This window comes from Onychostoma macrolepis, chromosome 14 (genome assembly GCF_012432095.1).
Source record: "Onychostoma macrolepis isolate SWU-2019 chromosome 14, ASM1243209v1, whole genome shotgun sequence".
Lineage (NCBI taxonomy): Eukaryota > Metazoa > Chordata > Actinopteri > Cypriniformes > Cyprinidae > Onychostoma > Onychostoma macrolepis.
The window spans coordinates 13,464,926-13,485,573 of record NC_081168.1 but is presented as its reverse complement, the minus strand read 5'-3'; the positions used below and the strand labels follow the sequence as shown (position 1 = coordinate 13,485,573).

General features: G+C 36.0%; 2 protein-coding genes and 1 non-coding gene across 3 annotated transcripts; 2 read left to right on the top strand and 1 right to left on the bottom strand.

The window, feature by feature from the left end:
• The first annotated feature begins 1,506 nt into the window (after positions 1–1,506).
• trnav-uac (transfer RNA valine (anticodon UAC)) lies at positions 1,507–1,579 on the top strand. Its single transcript has one exon. It is a non-coding gene; the product is annotated as a tRNA-Val (tRNA).
• Positions 1,580–4,467: 2,888 nt separating this feature from the next.
• On the top strand, positions 4,468–15,663 carry cstf2 (cleavage stimulation factor, 3' pre-RNA, subunit 2). The gene is given in 15 exon segments (XM_058798468.1): positions 4,468–4,653; positions 5,060–5,138; positions 5,228–5,397; positions 5,512–5,648; positions 6,524–6,643; positions 6,860–6,982; positions 8,546–8,648; positions 8,742–8,804; positions 9,906–9,965; positions 10,797–10,941; positions 11,754–11,806; positions 11,809–11,910; positions 12,237–12,361; positions 14,402–14,440; positions 14,755–15,663. Coding segments are annotated over 15 exon segments (1,521 nt in total). The 5' UTR covers positions 4,468–4,574; the 3' UTR covers positions 14,878–15,663.
• On the bottom strand, positions 15,326–20,178 carry nox1 (NADPH oxidase 1). Its single transcript, XM_058798467.1, is given in 14 exon segments — positions 15,326–15,988; positions 16,074–16,198; positions 16,298–16,444; positions 16,612–16,774; positions 17,295–17,536; positions 17,630–17,722; positions 17,811–17,937; positions 18,044–18,225; positions 18,706–18,752; positions 18,755–18,856; positions 19,422–19,506; positions 19,593–19,703; positions 19,830–19,925; positions 20,055–20,178. Coding segments are annotated over 14 exon segments (1,692 nt in total). The 5' UTR covers positions 20,100–20,178; the 3' UTR covers positions 15,326–15,861.
• Between the last annotated feature and the right edge of the window lie 470 nt (positions 20,179–20,648).

The following is a 20,648-nucleotide window of genomic DNA, read 5'->3' as shown; positions in this document are numbered from 1 at the left end:
TACAATTCTGAACTTGAAATAACCATGTAAGGAACTGCATTGTGGTTCCAGATGCGATCGATTATGGACTGGGCCAATAGGGCCCCAGACTGCCAGGGGCCTCCAACTGAGTTAGATAAAACTGATAGAGATGTGAAATAAATGAAGAAATCTGAAAGAGAATACTTTATTGCAGCTTTAATGTTGTCGTGGTACTGTGTTGCAATGTTTTATATACATTATGTGTTCATACTGTAGGCTAATTGCAGATTTATTTCTCTTATTTACAGTGTAATTTCTCTTTATTTGGACATTACATCTCACATCTGCAACAAGAGGGAGCTTACAAAGAGAATTGTTTTTAATGGAACTGTACCTGCTACGTTAAAGAGGTTCTTGTATTGATACAAACAGCATATTTTTTTTTTTTTGTCAGTGCATTTGAGACTGCACTATCTTAGCTTTTTGGCTATGCTATAAAATCATGGTCTTAAGGGGAGTGAAACCAAAGAGAAAACTTTCTGCACATTACACGGGCCTGTGGTAACAGGGTAATTGCTTATCTTTCAGAAACTGAGAGGTGTTAAAGAATTTTGCAGTTCTTCACTCTGGTCTACCAAGCCTTTTAATCTTTATGCAGAACCCCCAATGCCTAATTACCTTACATACAATATTTTGTTTCTTTATAATAACCTGGACAAAAAAAAAAAAAAGTCAAACATTTGTCAAACCCTTTCAAACATAAACTCTTATTTGACAAAAGCACCCAAAATAACAGAAGTCTAAGCTTTCACAAGAATGCTTATGGTAAAATGAGAAACAGTGATGTGATTTTAATTAAAAAGTGCATCAAGCTTTACGCACCCATTTTGCCCGAAGCAATGTAATGAAGAGAATATATTGAGCTGTTTGCATACTAACCCCACAATGTCATTAAAAAATTCATCTGAAAATATCTGAGGTTTGATGTCAACTGATGCTTTCACTTACTGGTTAATCCTGACTAGATAGATAGATAGATAGATAGATAGATAGATAGATAGATAGATAGATAGATCGTTCAGCAACCACAGGCCTAACAAAGTGTTTAGTGTTTTTTTTACTCTATTTAATTTCACGTGCCCTTTAAATCTATTTTATGGTCATTTAAATGGGTGGATTGAGCATTTTGTACGTTACAAATACAAATATTATTAAGTAAGAGAAGAAACATTTACAATTGAATGCAATTTATACAACAAAGTTGTCTTCTACTTTGGTCAGACTCAGGGTGACTTTGGTTCCCACAGAACCCATGACCAGCACAGCATGACCCCGCGCTGAGATGCACAAGCAGCAAGTAACCCACTACAGCAAGTGACCGAGTGTGACATGATAAGAAAACAGAGCCGACCTCAACAACACGTCCGAACAAAGACTCTTATGCTTTGCTAAATTCGAGGTGGTGGTTTACTTCATTAGTGGTAACGAAACCAATTTGGCGGTTGGTGTGTTTTGTGTCGTTCACGCGAACCAGCTTAAACAAGCGGTTCCATAGTGTAGTGGTTATCACGTCTGCTTTACACGCAGAAGGTCCTGGGTTCGAGCCCCAGTGGAACCAAGTGTTTTTCGTGTCACAGCTGTAGAGATTTGGTACTTTCAACGAGGTCTTGGCGCCGAAAGAATTGTGGTGTTTCCTGGTGAACTGGTTTCAATTAACAATGTACGCGTTCAGTGCGCTGTGAGGCTAGTTCTCTGATATAGCTAAATAAAAAAGGCCAGCCGAACTCTGAGTGCTATAAATAAATCATATTTGTATAATCTGGTAGAAAAATGAGGCAAATTGCAACGTCATTAGCTAAACTGTAAATAAAATGATTTGGTTAACGACGGTGACAAGCAACATACTAGCGGCGTGCTAGCGTGAAGTCAAATATAGTGTTTGCGCGACCCCTACTGTTAACTGTAATGCGGACCCAGCATCACACATTTCTGCTTGACTGCTGTTCCAACAAATTCAGTCACCAATTAAAGTAGACTTCAGCAGACTTCATCATTGCCCAGTGCTATACTTATAGGTCACATGGTGCTGCAACGCCAAGATCTTGTTGATAACCAGGGAAAGGCACAAACTAATAAAACACAGGCTGTGCATTTAACTGTAACATTTGTCCAGCAAAACCTATATTTGAATTTTCAACAGAGCAGAGACTTAACGTTTTTTTGCTAATAATATGTAGTTTAAAGTACTATTATGTAACTTTAATGTATAATTATGTACTATTTAGGGGTAAATAAGGTATGTAGATGTACCTTTTATCTTTTAGGTTACGTCCCAGTAACACCTCTAAAATATGCTATCAGCTGAAGATCTCTATAAAATGATTACTGGGGTTAAAAAATGCTGGAAAATAAGAAAAGAAAGAAACTTCAATGGTGGTGCATCAAGAGCTCTTTTAATTGCATATGCACATTATCTTACATTTAATAGCCTACATTTCTCAATACAATTTCCTTTGACCAGTTTTAGTAATGGCATAACATGAACATGATATTCAATATTTTTAGAACCGAAATTGGGTTTGTTTATATGACATCCTAGTATGCTAGAATGCCATGACAATTTCCAGACATTTCCAGTTCCAAATGGCAACTAACAAAAACATTTCTGGTAATTGTGGACAGAATATGTTTAGTTCGAGACCTCTTTTATCTCAATAAAATTAACTAGAACACCATTTAAAATAATCTAATATATCACTTTTGGAAAGAGGTTTTCTCTAATCCACATTTGTAAACATAACTGCTATGTTGTGATAAATATGTTTATAGTATCAAATTTCCACTCTCCATAATGATGAGCAAAATCATTGCTGAACAATAAAGAATTTTCTGCTTCTCATTTGTGGTTTATTGACAAGAAAAGGGATGAAATTGTCCTAACTAAACAGATTTACAGAAAACTGATAAATATAGCTTATCATGTCTCTGCATTTTCTTGTTTTAATGTCAGGATTGGAGCTGTCCAAGGTTCTGAAGGAACATGTTACATGATTTACAGTGCTAGTAAATAACAAACAAAACAATTCAAAAGTTCTTGATGAATATATATGTAATAAGATAAAATATCTTAACATAAAAAAAATTATATTGGTCCTGCTGTGCTAGTACTAAGTGAACTGAGAAAAAACAAAAGACTGAAAGGACAGTATGATGTTACTCAGATGCTAAAATCAGTTTACAGCATATCACAAGAACAAGTCAAAATCCGTTTGGTTGCAACACTAAATGCATGCAGTGAGATTCTTTTTTAAATTTCACGAACAATACTTTATAACAGAAAGTTCTTAATCAGTGCAGTGATGCCAAAACTCAGGAAACAAAAGGAAAAGTTCACCCATTAAATAATAAATGAAAATTTAGTTCCAAACCCATTTTCCACATTACTTTTGTGGAACAAAATGCAAGATTTGTTTGGAAAAATGCTCATGCTGTTATTTCAATATAGTGAAAGCGAATAGGGACCAGAGGCTGTCAGACTGCAAGAAGGGCACAGAAGTACCATGAAAGCATTATAAAAAGAGTCTGACTCATGTATCATATTCCAATAATTTAATCAAAAGCAGCTAAAAAAGACACAAATCAAGATATAGTGCAATATGTGAAAAATATTTCTTAATCTGCATGGAGAAAAGTCCTGAACTTTACTTAATTAAAGTACGTTTTAATTTGTAATTATAATTAATATTTCAATTTGTATTTTATTTGTAATGAGATTTTGTAATACATACTGTTCTAAAGAAGCTTTACAGACAATAGAAAAGAAAACAAAAGGAAACGAAAAGAAAAATAGTGTCATACAGCCCCCTAGTGAGCATGCTAAGGGCGACAGGGTTGAGAAAAATTTCTCTGCGATATTTAGGTTGATGTTTAGGTCAGGCCCCCTACATGCACTACTGAGCTCTCACTTTGAACATTTTTTGATTTAATGTCAAAACAATTGTCAGTGGATATAAAACATTTGTACTGCCACATTGAGTAGCGATTCTCACTCTTCAGAGATATTTACTCTTTTTTTCTTTTAAAGTTATGGGTTATGATGGATGTTTACAGCAATTCTGCATCTGGAGAACATGCGGCATCACGAAATCTGCTCTATTTGCTTTCACTCCTTAAAAATTGAACATTGCATTAACATGTTAACATAAAATTATATTTTTTTACTGCGCTGACACCAAAATGTATTAAATAGAACATTCAACATATATATATTGTGAGCTTAGTATTTTATTTGAATTATTTATGTGCCTAATAATATGCATTTTTATCTGTATTCACTCTGCATTTTTAATTCTCATTTTTTGGTTTCTCTTCTCTTGTTCGTTGTTTATGATGCTATATAATCTCGTTCTGCATTGAGCAATGATAAGATATTTCTGTCAGCGAGATGCTTTAGCGGTTTAAATGCGGGATAAAGGGCTTCTTCGGACTCATATTTTGAAATAGCAACGCACAAGTCATGAAGCGCCATCTTTATTTTTACCTAGCGGTCTCTGGCTTCTCGTCTGTCTGTGCTGGTCATTTATCGTGTTAGCTGTAATTTTATCATTGAATATATGGCAAATTTAGCAGTTGCTGCGGCAGCTGCAGCTGCCAGAGACCCGGCCGTGGACCGCTCGTTACGCTCGGTTTTCGGTATGTATGAAGAGTTTGGGTTAGTTTGTTTCTTGTATCTAACGTTACTATTCATAAGTTTCATTGACTTAACGTTAGCTGCTAAGCTAAACCTCACTCACCTACATTTAGTGACAACTAAAACTCTGGAATAAGATTATGTAACACCTTATTTTACAGTGTATATTTGCTAGACTTATAAATTATTATTAAAAATCGTATTATTTGCAAATTTTACATACATGCTCACGAATACAAAGTCAATAGGTGTAAAAACTACTGCAGATATGGATGGATTGATACAGTGGTGTAAGTGGTAAAAGTAGCATATCGCCAATAAAACAGAACGTGATGAACTTCAAAACAAATGCTGCTACAGTAAACCAGTTTGCAACATGGTTCCTTATTGTTTGTATTTTGGTAACAGTGGGAAACATCCCATATGAGGCCACAGAGGAGCAGCTGAAAGACATCTTCTCAGAGGTTGGACTAGTCGTCAGTTTTAGGTATGCACAATATTGCCTAAAACAACATGCTTTGCTCACTTTAGAAGAAACCTGGTGTTTATCAAGAAAAAAAAAAAAACGTCTTGCAGGTTGGTGTATGACAGAGAAACAGGTAAGCCAAAGGGATATGGCTTTTGTGAGTACCAGGATCAGGAGACGGCGCTCAGTGCCATGCGTAACCTGAATGGCCGAGAGTTCAGCGGCAGAGCCCTCCGCGTCGATAACGCTGCTAGTGAGAAAAATAAAGAGGAGCTCAAAAGTAAGTTTTGATCTAAGTGTAATATTCTATTCAAAGGGAGTTTGAATTTTTGATTTCTAAATCTTGCGTACTAGAAATGGCCATTTTGTTTGAACTGCATGCTTGTTTCTACAGGTTTGGGGACTGGAGCTCCAATTATTGAGTCTCCTTATGGAGACGGCTGCGCACCAGAAGAAGCTCCAGAGTCCATCAGCAGGGCAGTAGCCAGCCTGCCTCCCGAGCAGATGTTTGAGCTAATGAAACAGATGAAGGTAAGGATAGGAAAGTGGTCTGTTAAATTTAAGTCTGACGTTTCAGATCACGAGAGTCCAAAATGCATGTAGAAAGCAAGTTACTTAAAGGATTAGTTCACCAAAAAATAAAATTCATCATATATCCACCCTCATGTTGTTCCAGATGCGTAAGACTTTTGTTCATTTTTGAAATGCATGTATTTTTAAATGAAACCTGAGAAAATGTTCTGTTCCTCTATTGAAAGTCCATTAATTCAAAACTTAAATATTGCAAAAAAAAAAAAAATTGTAGAAGGCAAACCTTTTGTATCCGTGTAGATTAATCGTTATATGTGCGTAAAACCTTAAATGACATTTTCATTAAAAAAGCGATTGTTTTAATTCAGAAGACTTGGATCTAACTGCTTGGGTTCATATGGATCATTTGATGTTTTTATTAACTTATGAAAGTTGTGGACTTTCAATGGAGCCACAGAAATCTCTCTGATTTTGTTAAAAATATCATTATTTAGAAGATAAACAAAATTAATACACGTGTGAAATGACATGAGGGAGAGTAAATGATGAGAGAATATCAAATGTTTCTTCTTTTAATTATTAGTAATCTTATTGTTTCCAATTATTAGATTTGAAAAAATTGTCAGTTCTGTACATACTTTGATTTTTAAATCATTGTTTGGTATGTTTAGACAGAAAAATAAAAAAAAATAGCCTTTTTTTTTTTTTTTAAAGTGGTTTACTGATCAAACTACGGATCTGTCATTAAATAAAAAAAAAAAAGTCTGTCATTAGTGCTGCAACACTCGTACAGCAGTTTATAGTGTTGTTGTAAATAGGGGAAGATGTGTAAAAATTAGGTTGTTAGATTTATCGTCCTGTTCTTGTTTGTACAGCTATGTGTGCAGAACAGTCCCCAGGAGGCCAGGAATATGCTCCTGCAGAACCCTCAGCTCGCTTATGCCCTGCTGCAGGCTCAGGTGGTCATGAGGATTGTGGACCCTGAAATCGCTCTGGTAAGATCATGGAATGCCTCTGAAGAAACGCACTATAAAGAAATGGACAGTGTCTTAGTACATGAATGAAAAAGACTGAGAACATCTTGTTAACCTCCTTAAATAAGCTTTCTTGCAAATAACAAGGACTGTGGCAGTAGTTTTTATCCATTTTTGGATGTGTAGCATTTTAAGCCATATAAAGATCAAGAGAAAAATCATCTGTTATTCTCATAGAAAATGCTCCACCGTCCGACTGTGGTTCAGCCCATAAACCCAAGTCCTCAGCCTGGACCGGTACCAGCACCTAACCAGCCCCTCCCTCAGCCAAATGTGCCTGTCTCTCAGCCTCAGCCTATGGTCAGTATTACAGCTTTTATCCTTTCCTGAACGCTTGTATCATGAGATGCATTAAATAGTAGTACTTGTTTGTTTTAATACACAACTGTATATTAGCTTGCGTTTTTAATACTTTTGAAAGAAGTCTCTTGTTCTCACCAAGCATGCATTTATTCCATCAAAAATACAGTAAAACAGTAATGTTGTGAAATATTATTGCAATTAAAAAATGTTTTTGCATGCGATTAATCTAAAAAATGTAACGCGTTAATGTTTTTTTAACGCAAATTAATCATTTGATAAGGTTTGACCCCAACTTCTTCCCGTCATCTCAGCACAGAAGGTTATCTATCATTGTGTGATGAGGATACAGCACTAGTGTTGCCAGGGCAGCGGCACAAGTGGGCTATTGAAAATACAGTTGCGGGAAAAATTACAGATCTTGTTGCAGTTGCGGTTTTTTGGGCTACTTTTATAATGTACCATGGCCGCCCAAAGTGTATATAGACAAATTAAAATTAAAATAGATCCTTTTACTAATGTGTATTATACTTGGAATGTATCCTTGGCAATTTAAGAACTGAGAGGCGGTTGTAACATCACAAACGTGAGTTTCAGCCAGAGGATCACATTACATGTTAAGGCTTTTACACAGCAGAAATAAACATGACAACAGCCGCTATAGATTATATAAGATAATAAACACACAATAGGATATTTGTATGAGAGTTTCTTGTGTTGAATGTGTACATCTGAAATGTTAATTTGTGCAGCAATATAAAAGGCTATAAATAGCATATTTTAACAACAGTAAACGACCAAATTCCACATGTGATCGTAAAATGAAGTTATTACAAACACTCGGTGGTTTGAAGTGAGTTCTGAGTAAAAATGTATTATTAATCTCATAAATTGTCTTATGAAGCATGGTGCTAATGTTAGCTCTAATGCACCTGCAGAACAGGTCCAAATCTTCTTTTATAATGCATTTTGTCATAATACTTCACGTAAGGTCGCATGTTTTGTTGTATTTATTTAGAAATACTTTTGATAATAGTTGGGTAAATGTATACTAGGATTGAAGTATAAAGTATAAAGGCTGATAATGGCTGAATAAAAACAAAAGAATAATGATAAAAGAATAATAAGGATTATGTCTCATACCTGGAGGAAGTGTGAAAGGTTCTTTTTCCTTAAACTAGTTTGTCATGCATTTCTTTTTCAACACATTTACAGGTAAATCCTAGTATTATAAATTTGTGATTAATCATGATTAATCACAGTCCATGTCTGTGATTAACGCGATTACATTTTTTAATCGATTGGCAGCACTTTTTACATTATGAATATCTTTACTATCATTTGATCAATTCAATGCATGATCACTAAATAGAAGTATTCATTTCTTTAAAAAGAATATGATTGACCAAGTTTTTGATTGGTAGGGTGTTTTAGTCGTCTTGTGCTTTAATAACATTCACAATCTTTCACAGATTGTGTCTGAGTTGGGTTCACGGACAGTCAAGCCGTTCTGCTTATTCACGGTGCTAACGAGTAATCTTCTGTTGATCTTCTGACTCACAGCCAGGTATGCATGTGAACGGAGCCCCACAGATGATGCAGCCTCCACAGATGGGAGGTGGAGTACCCGCACCAATGCCAGGACAGGGTCCCATGGGACCAACTGGTAAGCTTGGTTGTCCTAGGATTACTTTGGTGCTTATGTATGTGTGTGCATAGTTATAGCAGTTTACTGTACCTTTGGTCTCTCCTTTTACAGGTGGGATGCAACCTCAGATAGGGATCCCTCCAGGAGGCCCTGTGCCCATGGATAGAGGCCCAGGTATTCATTTTAGGCATTCAGAATTCTTTGTGTATGATTATATACTTGATATTGCTGTGATTGTTGTTTATATTATATCATATACATTTGTTTCCCATTACACGCATTTGCTTTTTCAGCAAATTCTTAAGTATTTGCTCAGTATTTAGAAGTAGTATCGTTGTTTTATATAATTTAGGACATTCAGTTATTGTGAGAAAATTATGATATTACTACATGGTTTCTGTCCACAAGTGAGCAGTATTGGCCAACAAGTCTGCTGCACTAACATAGGCTTTTATGTAGTGATTTCATTTTCATTCAAGGCGCTTTTTTTGTTGCATTTTTCTCAAACATTTGGTTTAGTCAGTTTTGTTGTGCCAAAATACTCAACCATAAACATTTAGATGGCATATAATTATATATAAACTATAACATTTTTGTACTCATTTTTGTGTATGCGCACTACTGATAAAAATGTTTGTTGGTCAGTACAATTATTATTATTTTTTTTAATATTTAAACTTTATATTGCACGTCTTAAGCAAGGATGCATTAAATGAATCAAAAGTGCCAGTAAAAGAGTCTTGGAAAAAATTTAAATCACTTTTCCACAAAACTATTAAGTAGCACCGTTTTCTACTGTGGTAATAATAATAACTATTAGTTGAGCACCAAGTCAGCATATTTTAATTATATTTGTAAAATCATGTGACGCTGTAGTCAGGAATAATGGGTGCTGAAATTTCACAGGAATAAATAACATTGTGATTTTTTTTTTTTTGGTAAAAGTTCACAATATTACTGTAATTTTTATCAAATCGATTTGAGCTTTGGTGAGCATAAGATACTTTTTCAAAAAAGTAAAAAAAATCTTGCCGACCCCAATCTTTTTTGTGTATATACTTTTACTTTTATATAATATAGTAAATATACTTTTATATAATGGTATATTGCATTATACGATACTTTGATTTCCTAGATATTTGTATCTGCATTAGCCAATTAAAAACCTATATTGACCATTAGCATCAGTACAAGCATCCCTGGGTAATATCAGTAAGTGCTACCATGCGCTGTCTCAGTTCTTTCTCCTGTTCTCTTCACTTAATGCTGACCCAGGAACCCTTCAGGACTCTCCTGTGGGAGCAGCTGGGCAGGCTGCTATCGAGCGGCCTCAAGGTATCATGGGTATAATTCTGGTCTGCTCTGAACAGGCCTGTCAGTAGTCTCACCTGCTCATTGTTTTACCCCGACGTGCACCTTTTGTAGTGTATTTCTTAATCCCTGTCTACCCATCACACTTGAACCATTTGACAGCAGTACATGGAACATCCATCGTGTCAAAGAGCGAGTGCGCAAAATATCACGTAGATGTTTAGAGAGAAAAGTAAAACTGTAAAAGGCACTGTTGACAGCACTAATCTCTGATTAACACATGATCATGAATGCTGTTGAAATATAGGTGTGTTCTGCTGTATTGTGTCGCTGAAACAAAAGTGATTGAATAGTAGAGACAACACATTGTAAACAGTTTTAACCTTTTATTGAAACATTTCCAAAACATGAACAATGAAGTCTTGTTGCCTAATGGAATGTGCCAATGTAACAGAATAGAGCCGAGTATTGATGAGTTACACTTTGTAAAGATGTTGAAATCCTCTGTTATCAATGTCACTGTGACAGGTGAAACAATATCCTTTTGTTTGTGAAGTGGAACCTTTTTGTTTCCTCCAGTCTAATTTCCTTGACGCTTGAGGAATTGTCTTGGTGTATCAAAACGGTGTCATACCTGCGAAATATGTGCTTCACAATACAACCTCATTATTCATGTTCTTTGATTGAATAAAAGGACATGTCCAAGTTTTGAAATGTTTGTGTAATGCACTTTCACACTAGTTTCTTCCATCATTTTGATTCTGTAGCCAATTCTTTTTTTTTTGAGTCTTGTCAAAGTGACAAAGCATGCACATTTTAAAACTGTTTTCATGTAAATGTGCTTGCTTTTCGCAGTGCCGATAGTAGACCCACGTGCCCCAATGCGAGGGGCCCCTCAAGGCCCTCCAGGGATCCCACCCAGAGGCCTGCTTGGCGATGGTCCAAACGACCCGCGAGGTGGATCATTGGTCAATGTCACTGGAGAAATGGTGGAGCCAGGGTAATGTATACTAACTTTGTTGCAGTGACATTTAGATGATCACAGCTGATCATCGAAAAATATTCACAATAGTCTCATTGTGTAGTATTGTCAGAAAGCTTACACTGACTAATCATTTCCTTTATGCAATTGTGATTATTCCTATAAAGAAGTCAAAATGTCTGAATAAATGTCTAAATTTTTTACCGTTGAAAAGATTTTTGTTTTTAAATGGTCGGTAATTTCTTTAAAATGTTTTTGAAAGTAGTCTCGTCACCAAGGCTGCATCTAAGATGCAGTGAAACTGTAATATTGTGAAATAGTACAATATAAAATAAATGTTCTATTATAGTTAATTGTATATTATTCTTTTATAAAAATAATTGTTTTAATATATTTTCAGATGTAATTTATTCCTGTGGAGGCAACTCTGTATTTTCAGCAGCCATTACTCCAGTCTTCATTGTCACATAATCCTTCATAAATCATTCTAATATGATGATTTAGTGTTCAAGAAATATTTATTATTATTATCAATGATGAAAGTAGCTGGTCTGCTTAAATATTTTTGAAGATATTGTGATACATCTTATTTTTAGGATTATTTGATAAACAAATTGGACGGTATTTATTTGAAATAGAAATCTATTTCAATTTTGATCAATTTAATTCATCCTTGCTGAATGAAAGTGTTAATTTGTTACCAAAAGGAAAAATAAAAAAAATCTTACTGAGCCCAAACTTATGAACGGTATTGTACATCACCATTGATTTGTTTCTTTTTTTTTTAGTTCATAACAAAAACTTTTATTTTTATTGTTGTTCACTTACAGGCATGGTTACATGGGAGGCCCTCCACAACATCAGGGGCCGCCCATGCATATGGCGCCCCAGACATGCGTGGCCCTCATGACATGAGAGGAGGACCCATGATGGGAGAACCTAGAGGTCCTATGATGGAGCAGCGTGGTCCGCCTATGGAGGCAAGAGGTACTTAAAGATGTGGTTTCACATTATTTGTCGACTTGGCTTGGTTATCTGTATGGACCCTTTTCATAGACTGTGATGATGTGTTTCAGTGTCAATTGAATTGTAAATCCTGCAAGTTTTTTTTTTTTTTTTTTTTTTCTTCCTATTTTCATTTTTAAAAAAGTAGTTTCCCATTCACTGCAATAGAAGTTTACGCAACTATGGTGACGTCTGAGAAACCCGGAAATGTGAAAAGGGTCCAATACTGGTTTTACTCCTTTCTGATGTAACACTCTGTTTGACAGATTCTCTTAAGGATAAGATTTTAAATATTTTACTTCCTCAAGGTCGTGACCCGAGAGCTGTTGATGCTCGGGGTCCGATATCTGGCCAGAGGGTTCCTGTGGCTGGTGGAATGCAGGGTCCTCCCCCCCACAGCATGGGACAAAGTGCACCACCAGCAGCGAGACCAGTAAGATTTGCAAAATCCTGTCATTTTGCCTTTTCAAACCTTTTAATGTGTAGTACCCCCAAATTTGTTCATCCCGTTGTAAAGGGACGCCGTTTCTGAAATATGAATATAAAGGCAGCTATCTATTTTCAAGTCCACAGAACCTGTGTTTGAAAAATACTAAATTTGAAAGCAAGTTTGCAGATTTGAAATTATTAGCTTTTTTTTTATTATTTTGTCTTTAGTGCACTAATATAATTGGTGCTGGGCAACGATTAATCGCATCCGAAATAAAAGATTTTGTGTACGTAATATATGTATGTGCACTGTGCATATTTATTTTGTATACATAAATACACACACATATGCATGTACATATTTAAGAAAAAATGTTATGTTTATACATATTAAATATATTTATATATTATATGAACATAAATACACTGCCCGTCCAAAAAAAAAAAAAAAAAGTCACACACTCTAATATTTTGTTGGACCGCCTTTAGCTTTGATTACGGCACGCATTCACCGTGGCAACGTTTCGATAAGCTACTGCAATGTCACAAAATTGATTCCCATCCAGAGTTGCATTAATTTTTCGCCAAGATCTTGTATTGATGATGGGAGAGTTGGACTGCTGTGCAAAGTCTTCTCCAGCACATCCCAAAGATTTTCAAAGGGGTTAAGGTCTGGACTCTGTGGTGGCCAATCCATGTGTGAAAATGAGGTCTCGTGCTCCCTGAGCTCCCAATAATTTGACCCTTCTGAAACCGATTAACATCTTTTTCACGACCACAGGATGTGTCTTCTGACATGGTTGTTTAAGAAATGAGAAGCTACTCACTGCATCAGTTAGTTAAATAACTTGTTGCCAGCTGAAACATAATCATCCATGCAGTAATTATCCAATGGGAGGCTCTTACCTATTTGCCTAGTTAAATCCAGGTGGTGACTTTCTTTTCTTTTTTTTTTTTGTTGGACCGGCAGTGTATTTACATGTAAATATTTTCAAAATATATACTGTTTGTGTGTCTTTTATATATATACATAACAAATATACACAGTACACACATAAACATTATGTACACCACAACTTTTATTTTGGATGTTATTAATCGTTGCCCAGCACTATATATAATATTAGAGAACATTTTCTATTCAATTCAGATTTATTTGTGTAGGACTTTTGACAAATATTGTTCTGAAGCAGCTTTACAGAAAATGTTTTAATAATAATAATAATAATAATAAACAACTTTTAGCAGCTACTAATATGCTGATTTTAGCGCCGATGGGAAGGGAAATTTCTCCAGATGATTTACTAACAATGCGCAAATTAAAGAACACAGACACTTATTTACATATCGACCAATGCAATATACCAAGCATAGGCGCAAATAACGAAATAAATAAGGCACAGTACATTGAAAAGAACCAGAGGCCAAAAAATGGTAGAAGTTGTAAGAAGTTTCGATAGAGCTGGTATTGCGTGTCTCCTAGTTGAGGGTTCAAAGTCGTCTTTTATTTCCTGAAGCAAATTAAAAATAACACGGCAATGATATGTTCGGATAATGTGTTCTTCTGGCATTCAAAATAAATTAATACGTGTGGAAAAAAATCCTCTCCCTTCTACCACGCGTTCTCTGTTCTCTGCGTTGCCTCCTCCTAGCAACAATAATTGCAGCCATTTCAAGCGCAAAATAGTTTAAGATGTGCTTTTTTTGGACGTTAATAATGGCGCAAATGCTAGTAATTTGACAAACGCAAATGTTAGTAAAACACATTGCGTGATTCATTTTAATACTCCCCTCCCAGAACTTTTGTGTCTGAAAGGGAAACTCCTACAAATGCATATTCATTAAGTCAAGAGCAAAAATAACTATGTCCATGCCTTTTCAGCGCTAATTCTTCACTGTGAGTCTTTAGTAAAACCTGACAGTACAATTTTAATGCCAAAAGACGGTTTGCGCTGGCGCAAGCTGTTAGTAAAACTGGCCCTATGTAGCTTGCAGTATTTAATTTAAATGTCTGCATCTTTTAATCCCATTTATCTTTTAACAGGGTCCTACATCAGATGTGTCATCACAAGACCACGAGAAAGTGAGTTATTATTTATTTATTTTTTTCCCCTACACACTTTTGGATGACATGGTCATCCTTATCTTTTCACTGAACCTAAAACTTCCAATGACGGCTATTTATCATTACGTTACATTCCTAAGTTTACTAAAAAGACGCATCAGATTTGCATCGCTGCATTGTTTCAGTGACCAGATTTTCCAGAATTACTAGATAACTTTTTGACATGTTGATTTAAATGTTGATAGTTACCACACTTCAGTTTGAATTTCATGATGCAGCATTGCTTCCGTCTCATAGATAATAATCTATATGCTGTTTTTCCACATTCCCAGGCTGCCTTGATTATGCAGGTCCTGCAGCTGACCCCAGAACAGATCGCCATGCTGCCACCAGAACAGAGACAGAGTATCCTGATACTGAAGGAACAGATTCAGAAGACAGCAGGCGCACCCTGAAGACTCATCGTGTGACGCGAGTTCTTTTCTTTCCTTTGCATCCATCCTAAAACATCCTATTATGATAATTACAGGCTCTGTGACAAAGCGGAACATGGGTTTTCTTAAGCAACAGGGGTTAATTTGGGTTAGTGCAAGTCTGAAAATCTGACTCTACAACTTTATTGCAGGAACATACGCATCCGATCAGACAACTCTCCCCTGGCTGCTTTTGTATTGGTCTGCATCCACATCTGTAACTTTGTTGTTGTTGTTTTTGTTTTATAGTGATATTTTCTTATTTCAAGTGAGATCAGTTGTATATGAATAGTAGTAGTTCACAATGTACTGCTCATGAAAAAATAAACTGGGTTTTGAAATAAACAACTGGAATTTTTTTTCAATGCAGAATGTAATTCCTGCCTTCATTATTTATAAATACAGTTTATAAAAGACATGACATAAAATGTATAGTATTAACAATTTATATCTTGGATGATAAAGTTGGTTTGATTGTTTAAAGGTTACAAAACCAGTGACTAACCATATGTGACATCAGATAAAATGTGTTTTAAAGAAGATCTGTTCCTTTTTCACCTTTAACAAGGAGATGAAATTCCACAATCTTTTTCAGTAATTTCTTGCCATGCTTATTTTAGAGCTGTGCACTTAGACAAGGAGGCACTTATAAAAACACATTACATTCTGGTGTTTGTCTGATTTCCTTGATCCTTGGTGATTCATTTCTAACCAGGAACTCTAGAACCAGGAAAGCCAAACCTTGAAAAAAAAAAACAATGCGTGGACCTTTGACTCACACATGGAATTAGTCCCTTCAAGCAATTTTTTCACTTTCCAGGATGAAGGGTGTTGTTTTTTCTCATTGTCACAAGTAATGCAGAATCATTTAGATGGAAAGATTTGAGAAATGGCAAATCTGCTGAAGTGCACACTCCCTAGTGCACAGATACTTCAAGAGAATTCGGTTTCCTGTGAAAATTCTCCTCAGAAGTTCTCTTTGTTGAAGTAAAACTTGGTTTTCCGTGGATCCACGTCAGAGTATTTCACACATTTCTTCTCCAAGTCCTTCGCTAAGGCTTGTGGGCCACACAAGAAAGTTCCAACCACAGACCTGTGCATATTTAAAGTTTAGTGTTGGGGTATTTTTGAGTGTCATGTGGGAATTAATAACATTATGAAAAGTTTTTGAAACTTACGACGGGTTCTCTTGTTTAACTTGATCAAATTCTTTATCCCAGTTTGGTCGGCCGTAATGAGTCTTTTGTTTTAGACCGGTGATGATATCTGTATCTTTATCGAAATGCACCATTGCATGGTTTACCTGTAAATGTAAGTTCAGATGTTCTGTGACTAATTCATTACTCCTATTTCAGATTAGGTCAACCTGCTTTTCAGATCACAGTGGGTTTATTGCACGTACATGACTCTGGTCCCATCCGGTGAGGTAGAGTTTATATGTGAGGAAGTCCTTCATTCCTCGTTCCTCCATTTCTTTCTCAAGGACCTGTAGGAGATCTGCAAACCACTCAAAGGCGTATGTCTCTCTACACAGCCAGTAGAAGTAAATCTAAACACAAAAGTCAGAAATTAACAGGAAACTGAGTTTCAAGGAATCCTGGACTTTATCTAGGACATGAAGGCAACCTTTGTAATATCACAGTAACGACAACAACAAAAGTGATTGTGCTCGACCTTTGCACCCAACTTCCTTATTTTTGTCCAACATGATCTTACCCTCTTTGTTCGTAGTTTGGGGTCAGAGTCTTTAAACTTGTACCAGATGGACTTCAGGATAGAGGCAAATGGGGTCACCCCAATCCCAGCACCCACCAACATGCTGACCTCATAATCAAATACATCCTCACTCGCAGTTCCAAACGGGCCATCCACGGCCATCCTGAAGCAAAAAATAAAGATTTTCTTAGATATATTACTGCTGCTTCTGTGAGTGATTTTCCATATTTTGAAATTAAGAACATGATACATGAAAAAAATAAAGGTTCCATTAAGAAAATCCACAGAACCTTTCCACTAGACAAAATGCTCTTTATAGAGGAAAAGGTTCTTCAGATTATTAAAATGTTACTCATATTAAGACAAAATGGTTATTCTAAGAACAAACACTTAAAAAGGGGTTGCAGCAATGCCATAAAATAACTTTTAAGTGTACAGTACTTAAAAGAGTAATTTTTTTCTTAGTTTGAAGAACATTTTAATAATAAAGAACGTTCTGTGGAATCAAAAGATTCCATGGATGTAAAAGGTTCTTCATGGAACCATAAATGCCAATAAAGAACTTGTATTTCACTGAAAGGTTCTTTGGGAAACCCAAATAGTTCTTCTATGGAACTGCTGTGAAAACCTCCTTTTGGAACCTTTGTTTTTAGAGAATAAGTAAAATGGCAAAAAGTACATACGTAGGTCCTTGCCCACCCTCTGGTAGGTTTTCGACCATCTTGATGAGCTTTTCAGTCCAGTCTCCAACTGAGCGGATGTGCACACTAAAGAAGTCCTCTTCCGGGGCTGAGGTCATGGTAAATGGATGCCACTCAAGCTGAGAGATGGCTGGACAATTGAGGAACACATACTGACCGACTTCCATCTTGAATCCAGGCTTCACCAGCTGTAGTTCCAACACCTTGGATGGGCGGATTACAATCTAAAATGCAAGAATGGAAACAGTTTGTCATAACATCATTACAGAACAACTGTACTGGGATTCAGATGAACAATATAGTCCATGAAGACTCACCTTCTTATAACTGACAGGCTGCATGTAGCGAATGAAACGAAGCAGCCGCTCACATAGATAAATGATCATTGGTCCAATTACCCACATCCAGGTCTGCAACAGAGGATTCAGCAAATTGAAATCAGCAAGCACAAATAAATCTATCATAAGCTTGTGTAATTGTAAATGTGACAACTTTTACATTAGGAAACCCTCCTGCAAACTGCGGAATTGGACATTCAGGAATTTTCCCCCAGTTCTCTGGCTGATCTTTGCAGAAGGAAATATTGTGACGTGGACTGGTCTCTTGCTGACTTCGCACAATGCGTCTGGACAGAAACCAATATGCATGTTTTAATTACTCTTAATAATCTACTACAAATCAGTTTTTTTATTTATTTTTTTAATTGGGCTTACCCAGTTAATAGATCTTACCCTGCACCGTGGAAAACTAAGCCAGCAAAGAAAATGATGAAAAGGTGATGCGTGTACCAAAAGACCTCAAAATAGCTTCTGCGAATGACTTCCATTGATGAAGTGATGATGAGGATGAGGGCAAGAGTTATGACGACTCCTGTGAGACCCGCAATAGTGGTGAATACGAGAAGCGTTGGAGTCTGGAGTACAAGGAAACAAGATTATAGCAGGCATATCATACCACATGAGCAATACAGTATGGAGCTCAATTGTAAACTACCATTCAAGTTTGTGTAAGCTTTTTTTATGATAGCCAAGGCAGCATTTCTTGAATCAAAAATTCAATAAAAATTCTTTCTGTTTTAATATATTAGAAAAAGTCATTTATTCCTGTGATGCAAAGCTGAATTTACTCCAGTCCTCAGTGTCACACAATCCTTCAGAAATCATTATAATATTCTGATTTATCACAGTTGAAAATGGTTTTAACTGCTTAATATTTTTGTAGAAACACAATACTGTTTCTTTAATGTCTCTTTTGATCAATTTAATGAAACCTTGCAGAATAAAAGTATTAATTTAATGTAACAACCCTCACTGATCCCAAACTTTTGAATGGTAGTGTATATAAAATCAAAATGATAAGAAAATGTGAAAATAAAAACCATTATTTGACTCACTGTAGAATTGGAGCGAATGGGATTTAAGTAAGTGGTATTTAATTCATGGAGTCGCCAAGCATGGACAGATTACCGGCGAGAGGCCCATATCGACCTTGGAAACTGTTTGTGTACCACTCCGCATTAAGCAAATGAGCAACAGTGTGAACCGCTGCATTAAAGAAAGATTTAATATGGTCAAAATCAGATATCACGTTAACAAAAAATAGGTAAGAACACTTACAACTTACAACAATTCTAATTATTGTTTGCTCGCAAACATATTCTATAACTCTGGGGCCAATCCAGGAATGTTTAGCAAATCATTACTCAGAAATGTCATGAAAATTTAAGTTCTGTATGATTTAGATAGTGATGCAGACGCCCTTGAGTAGCTTCAGGTTGAAGACTCTTGTTCTAACTCATTCTTTTTTTTTTTTTTTTTAGCTTTTTCTCTTAAAGAAAATCAAAACTTGGCCAATGTTTATCCAGATTTTGCCAGTAAGAATAAGACTATATCTGCAATGCTTGGGTTATCAGAGATAAAATGCTTCGCCTACGGCTTAAATATTTGCTTAAGTATTCTATTGCATCACGGCATGCCAGTGTGGATGTCCACAATAGCTATCGCACATGCCAGTCCTTTCCTGTAAAACGTACTGTATCATCAGTTGTAAGCCTAACCTACTTTGATATGCATAACTTCCTGTTAAATTTTCGAAAAACATGTTGTTTACCTGTCATTAGGGCAATCATGTAAGCAACCAACTTGTGGAAAGTCAGATTTTTGTCCAGCTGTTTCCTCATTGTTCGGCCACAGCACTGAGACATGGACAGGAGAGCAAATATATACAAATAGTTCACATATACTCTCTCAGACACAAAGGTGCAAGTGTGCAGCAACTCACTATAAAGGAGCCTCGGAGCAGAGACAGCAGGTTTCGACACACTGGCAACAGTATCAGCATGCAGTTGAAGTTGAGTACAGCAGCTGGAGCTCTGGCCCAAGGTAATGCAGCCTGAAAGAAACAGTATTACATTCACTTTCACTACATTTACTCAGTTTATCTATCTTTTTATGACATACGGATCTCCTTCCTTATTCTCTTCTTTTGTCTTAACATATTTTTTATTCCATAACTTACCCCTAAAAGTTCACGAGTGTACATAAATTGTTCTCCCTGATCATAGAATAAGTAGAAGTAGACAAACAGAAATATGTTGATGCCCATCCACACCACCTACAAATACAGAGACACATCAATAGAAGAATAATAGACAAATATGACTTATTTTAACTCAGGTTTTGTAGCGAACCGTATTAGGTAATATGAACAAAAGTAAATAGTCAGCAAAATAATGTCTCTTACCAAGATGAAGGCGCTGAGCCCTTGACTGATAATCCAGTTGCCCATCTTCCTTCTCTAGAGCTGCATAAACTAATGAACACTGCTCGCAGATGAGCGCTATATTTCTCACCTGTCCTGTTCGGGCCCCGCCCTCGACTGTCGTCATCGACCAGGAAATGGGCTGGGAAATATGATTTTGTTGATGCTGCATGTGTGTAGAAATTCCTGAGAGGAAGCTACCTACCTTAACGTGTTTAATGAGGCCATAAAAAAGTGCGTCTTAGTATGTTTGACTGGAAACTATAACATGAATGATGGGCTTGGCCGTTTCAACAGTTATATAAATTGTCAACCAATTTTCCCAGTTTAAGGCAAATTGCGCCACTATGCCATTAAGCTGTTTGACATTCATTAAAAAAAAAAAAAAAAAGATTTTAGAACGTATATAATATAAAAAGCACCATTTGTATTATTATTTATATTAATAATATTAATTTTATTTATCACATGTATGTATAAATAATATAGAAAATGAAACGGTTGGGGGATCTTAGCATATTTTCCTTCCAAATTATTGAATTGTAAAAAAAAAAAAAAAAGTATTTAGCTGTAGAT